Source organism: Podarcis tiliguerta, assembly GCF_965153285.1.
Source record: "Podarcis tiliguerta genome assembly, chromosome: 9".
NCBI classification, from domain to species: Eukaryota; Metazoa; Chordata; class Lepidosauria; order Squamata; family Lacertidae; genus Podarcis; species Podarcis tiliguerta.
Window position 1 is genome coordinate 24,434,074 of NC_139542.1, and position 6,000 is coordinate 24,440,073.

The 6,000-nt window shown below is 50.3% G+C and overlaps 1 protein-coding gene across 1 annotated transcript in view; it reads right to left on the reverse strand.

The window, feature by feature from the left end:
- ELOVL6 (ELOVL fatty acid elongase 6) overlaps positions 1 to 4,833 on the reverse strand; it is a 69,119-nt gene extending 64,286 nt beyond the window's left edge. The window contains exon 1 of the mRNA XM_083398044.1: positions 4,486 to 4,833. Within this exon, the coding sequence (XP_083254170.1) occupies positions 4,486 to 4,574 (89 nt within the window). The 5' untranslated portion in view covers positions 4,575 to 4,833. The remainder of the gene's footprint in view (positions 1 to 4,485) is intronic.
- Positions 4,834 to 6,000: the final 1,167 nt, after the last annotated feature.

Sequence of the window (6,000 nt, forward strand, 5' to 3'; positions counted from 1 at the left end):
GCTAACAGTTAAGGATAATTAATTACAATTAAGTGTAATTGTCACCCCCAGATCACCACATCCTATCCCAGATGGACCACATCAAACATGTGTGACATCACATGATCAACTGAGACAGGCCCATGGTGGTCAAGGAGGGCGTGAAATTCTGAGCTGCTGCAGATGAGGGGGGGGCACAGGATGTGAAACCAGTACCACCCCCACCAGGGAAACTGTTGGGGAGACAGATGGATATGAGAATTCATTTTAAAATTCATTTTTTCAAAAAAATTAAAGGAGGGATATGAATGTTCTAAATACATTAAAATTTAGATTGCTCAGTATAATACTGTCACAGTCTTCAGTACAGCCATCAAGAAAGAGCTTGCAATATGATGTGCTGAAGGTCCTCAGTGCCCCCACCAGTTTACTGTTAAAAGAGCATTCTTATGGTCAATGAATTAGTTTCTAGATTTTCTATCCTTTCAAACTGCCTATAAGATCTGCTTGTACTGGTTTTGATAGATGGCTTTTCTTTATTTTTTGCAAGATTTTTTATGCTTGTACTTTTGTTATTATTGCATTCATATTGTTTGCTGCCCTGGGAACTTTTGAGTGTGTTGAAGATGTGTGATATAAATTTAATGAATAAATTTATTGTGGAAGAACCCTCTAGCAATAGACAGTGGGAGAAGGAGATGCATCCCCCTTTCTCAGCTTTTTTTTTAGTGAGCAGTGCTGCTGAAGAAAAGTAATGGAGCAAAGAAATATAAGAACCTGGAGTTTTTGCAGGGTTGGGGGTGAGAAGAGAACGTATAGCAGGGCCAAGCCTTACACCAACATTTGCCATCCTAGTGCCCTCCAGACAGACTACAACTCCCATCCTGTTGAAGCCACATTCATGCCGTGCATTTGATAACATTTAAAGTATTTTAAGGCTTTCCCCAAAGAATTCTGGGAGCTGTAGTTTCTTAAGGGTGCTGAGAGTTCTTTGGAGACCCATATTCGCCTCCCACAGCTGGTTCCCAGAGTGGTTTTTACAATAAGTCAACCTTCACATGGAGCACCTTGTGAGGGGAGAAGGCAGTTTTGTGAGGGGAGAAGGCATCTCCTAACAACTGAGTACTGTTGACAAACTACAGCTCCCAGAATACTTTGGGGGGCGTGCTTTTTTAGCGCAGTATTATAGCGCTTTAAATGTATGGATAGCTCAGTTGGTTAGAGCAGGGTGCTGATCATGCCAAGGTTGCAGGTTCAATCCCTGTCAGGGACATCTGCATATTCCTGCATTGCAGAGGGTTGGACTACATGATCCTGGGGTCCCTTCCAACTCTATGTTTCTATGAATTTGGCCTGGAACTGATGGGAGCTGTAGTCCAAAATGATGGGAGGTTTTGCTTCTGCACATGAGTTTGACAAATCGCTCTGAGCTGAAGCATTTCGTCCTCACCCACCCTAGAACATTGAGTTCATGAAACATCGTACCCTGTCCTGTTCTTAATGCATGGTTGACCACATCTATGAATGCGATGGTTATGCCCTTTTAAGTTTTGTTATATCAATCATTAGTAATTGTTTAATAGGGAGGTTTTCATACCTGTCCAACTCTGTGTTCTTTTCCCAACCTTTAATCTATTGATGATCAATGCCTATATGCAACCCTTGCGTATGATTTGTGTCAACCAATCAGCAACAAGCACATATGTGGCAATGATGTAATATTCAATAAAAGGGACTCTCCGAGACATGCTCGAGAGATGCCTCCCGTATGACACTCGTCACTCGTCTGTCGTTTATTTCAACCCAACACCAAAACATATGGAGGGCACCAGGTTGGCAAAGGCTGCCACACTACCTGAAAGTGAGAGGGCCACAGCTCACGCAACAAATGTTTGCTGGCTAAAAGTAGTACAAAAGTTGACTAAAAGTCAAAAGTTTGCACAGAGTAGAGAAGGACAGGGGGAGAGACAGGGAGAATATTTAAGCTGCCAGACAAAGAGTATCTCTTTTTTTGGCATGTCCCCTTTGACAGTGGTTTGACCTGCAGCAATCATCAGGTGATTACGTCTGGCTCTATCCCCCTCCGCCCCCAAGTCTCACCTGATGACTGCTGCAGGTCAAACCGCTGTGAAATGGGGCCAAGAATGAAGCATGCAAACAGACAAATCTAGACAGTTGGCAACCTCGTCTGAGGAGAGTTCCAAATCGATCGTCTGGCAGATCTGTGCCAGGTGTGGAAAGGAGCATCGTAGCGAGCCGCGCACTTGCCTGCATGCCAACCTGATCAGCACACACAGACTAGTCATCCTCACCCCAGCAGGGATGACTACCTCGTGGCACCGTTGTGCAACGGTGCCCTCCTTGGCTCTTGGAGGGGGGCCCAGACACTTCACCCCACCGATCTGCTGACCTCCCTCATGTGGCTGCTGCTGCTGCAGTTCAGGTGAGGGCAGGCGAATGCTGCGTGACGACCGAGAGAAAGAGAGAGGGGTGGAGAGATTTTGCACGCGGGGCGCGCCAGGGCGAATCTGCTACCTGGCAAGCGCGCCGGCTTGCCAAAGCAGCAGGCCCGGCCTACTTAAGGGAGGAAGAAGGGGCGGAGCGGGATGGCAGATTTAAACCTGAGAGAGCGTGAACTGGCTAGGGGCAGGCACGTGTTTATGTCTGGAAGGATGGCGGCTCCCCGCAGGTCGCAGCGGCAGAAGCAGGCCAGGAGGACAAGAGGACACACACACACACACGATCAGCTCCATCCTTCTCCCTCCATGCAGGGAAAAGGGGTTGCCTTCTCCACCCATCTCCTTCCAACGTGAAATATCTAAGAATTAGATGCCAGGTCTCAACCTAGCCCGGCCCCTCCCCTCCTACGGTGTGCCGGCGGCCTGGGTCACTCCGTGGGAGCGCGCTCTGCTCATGCGCAGAGGAATTGGCCACTCTCCGACTTGATTTGCATGGTCCCGGCGTTTCAAAAATAGGTTCAGGGACCGAGCCCGGGCTCAAAATTAAGCCCTGTCCGCGCAGCGGCTCCCATGGCGTCACCTCATTTCCCCTCTCCGTCTCCCCACTGATTCGCCCACAACGGCATGTGCTTGTTTGAGGAAAGGCGCGCGCGCATACACACACAGTCTCGCTGGCCGGCTCAGGCTAGATCCGGGGGGTGCTATGAGCCTCTGCCTAGAAAGCTTCCCCCCTCCATTTTCCTCCCTCCGATGCGCACCATCATCCTCAAAATGGGAAAAAAGGATGAATTTTTCAGTCCTCTTGGGGTGGCACGTCAAAGTTTACTTGGAGAAGGTTGTCAGGATCAAAGGCACTTTTAAGCCAAGGACATTGTATCCGAGACTTTTATGGTAGCAAGAGCTCTCGATGGAGATCAGATTTGGGATCGCGGCAGCAGGGAGGGAGGAACCGCCATATAATAAAAAAGCACCTGAAGAGTCTAGCCTAAAGTCTAGCTGTGAGCAGAAACTCCCTCCTACGGCAGAGTCAGAGAAGATGCAGGCCACTTCGTCAGCGGCAAATGCGTATAATTTTACATTTGCCCCTCTCCCCTTCTTACTATTGCTTTGCCTGAATGCTGAATGTGACCAGCCTTACTACTTCTCGGCTCCCAAGTTCCCAGCCCCTCCCTGCCTTCCAGGCAACCGGCGGCAGGAAGAGGAACCCCTCCTCTCATCCTCTCCAAACCCTTCCACAGAAATCTACCCCGCGCTTAGATGCACGGCTATAACGCGAAGGCTAAAGTGATCCCAGCCCTACGGAGAGATGCTGGGAGCGGGGGCTTCTTTATCAGCAACGAAGCTAGGAGGCTTTTTTTTATTTTTGCATGGATCGAAACAAGCCTGTATTCACCTCCTACACACATACAAAAGGAGGTGGGGGGAGGAAACATGCATGGTGATAGGTGGGGGGAGGTAAAGGACCCCGAGTAAAATTAGGAGTCACAACAGAAGAGAGGGTGCGAATTAAAGACGCATGGGGCGCAATGGGTGAAACAGAGCGAGGGCCTAATGCAAAACGGTGGTGCTGGAGAAGCAGATGGTTCCTAAGAACGAGGAACAATGTGGGAGATGTGCTCTATTATATAATATATCTATATACAGTATAGGCATCCAAATAAACAACAGGAACACTGTCTTCCCCAGAAGACAGTGGTGTTCTTGTTCCAGCCTGGGAGGGTTCCCAACACTAGACCCATTCACGGAAAGCGTTACCTACACGCGATGCGCGCCGACCCACACGCCAATAATGCACTCTGTGGCGCACACGCGCGCGCGCGCACCCCGGACGCACAGAGGCGTCTTGGGCACATTGGGCGATCTGCATTCTCTCCCCTCCGCCACCGCTCGCCCCGCTCCCTCCCTCCTTCGCTTGTAATCCTTGCCACGGCAGGAGGGAGGGAGGGAGCGAGAGCATCACCCGGAGACGCACACGCTTTGCTCCCAGCCAGAGAGCACCGGCTCGCCCGGAGCCGCCGCCGCCACCACCACCACCACCATCACTCACCAGTTCTCTTGCATCCATTGAATCGCTTCATTCTCGTTGAACTGCTTCTCGAATTCGTATTCTTGCAGAGTCAACACTGACATGTTCATTGGAACGATCTTGGAGGGGAAGCTTCCTTACGCCTGGCTGACAATACAAGGTCTGCGAAAGGCCCCCCTTTCCCCCCCGCTCAGCGTCTCGTCAGGTATCTCCACAACACGGCCTCATCCACCACCTTCTCCTTTTCTTCTTCGCCCCTCTTTCTCTCTCTCAGCTATATCCTTGTTGTAGCATTGCTTTTATCCTCTTCCTATAACCTCCTCTCGTGTCTGGAGATCTCTCCTCCTCTCCGCTTCTGCAATCCACCCTGGGCGGAAAGGGAGCCGCGGCGGTCTTAGTGCCCAACCCTCGTACAGAGCCTCTCCAAGTCCATTCATTCCTGTTGGCTTTCCTAACTAGGCAAGCTTCCAAGTGTGGGTAGAAAAGAAACGGGTGGAGGAGCGGTGAGGCGGGGCTTGCAGCAGTGCGAAGGTTTTGCTTTCCTAACCATGCTGAGTGACACATGCAGGCGATTCCCACGCTTGAATACCGTGAAGGACCTTTTCTGCTCAGTTTGCACATCAGATAATACCTTCAACCTGGCCTTCAAACCTTGGCAGCAACACACTTTTTAGGGATGTGTTTTAAACTTGTCTTTCCTCTCCAAGCCTTCCTTCATTCCTATCATTCCCATAACTTGATTAAAATGTTGCTTGTGGGACAGCTTCAGGAGGGAAAAAAAGCTAAGGAGTAAACCCTAAGTCCCTAAGACAATTGGATGGCACCTTGTATGCCATCCTTCCATAAACTCCTGCAGCCAAGCTGGTGACAAACATATTACTCTGCTTTCCTTTGGACCACATCAGTGAGGCTGAGAGGGGAGTCTTGTTGTCTGGGCAGCCCAGGACCTCCAAGCACACTGCTCAAGCTTACACCCCAGGGAGGTCATTTCAGTGCTGCTAACACAGCGGTTCAACTTCACCCCACAATCGAGGTGCACTCTATTGTTTCTTGAGATGGACGGATGCCAACAAGTAAGAATGCACCAGTGCCAGGAAGAACCAATTGAGCAAGATCTATCTGGGGAATAGATCTGAGTAAGAGTCTCTGCAGAATATCTTCCATCAGTATCACTGGCATTGTTATAGGTGCCACATAATGCTCCTGGCCAGGGCAGGCCCACTCTTGAGGCAAGGTGAGGCAATTGCCTCAGGCGGCAGGGTCCACAGGGGCAGCAGATCCAGCCTCCAGGTAATGCAGTGGCAGTGACAGCAGTGGCACAGTCCTTAGAGGCCAGATCTGCCCCCTCCTCAGCAGGCTCCCCTCTATAGGGGCCTCTCAGCCAATAGGAGACATTGCTAGTCTCCTCCCACCCTTAGGGGTCTCCTGGATTCTGCACCCACCTTTTCCCCTCCCATTCCTTCAACCATCAGCTGGGGTTCATTTTATCCCCCCCCCTTTGTTCCCAGTGTAGATCTTTATCCCCAGTTTGATCTT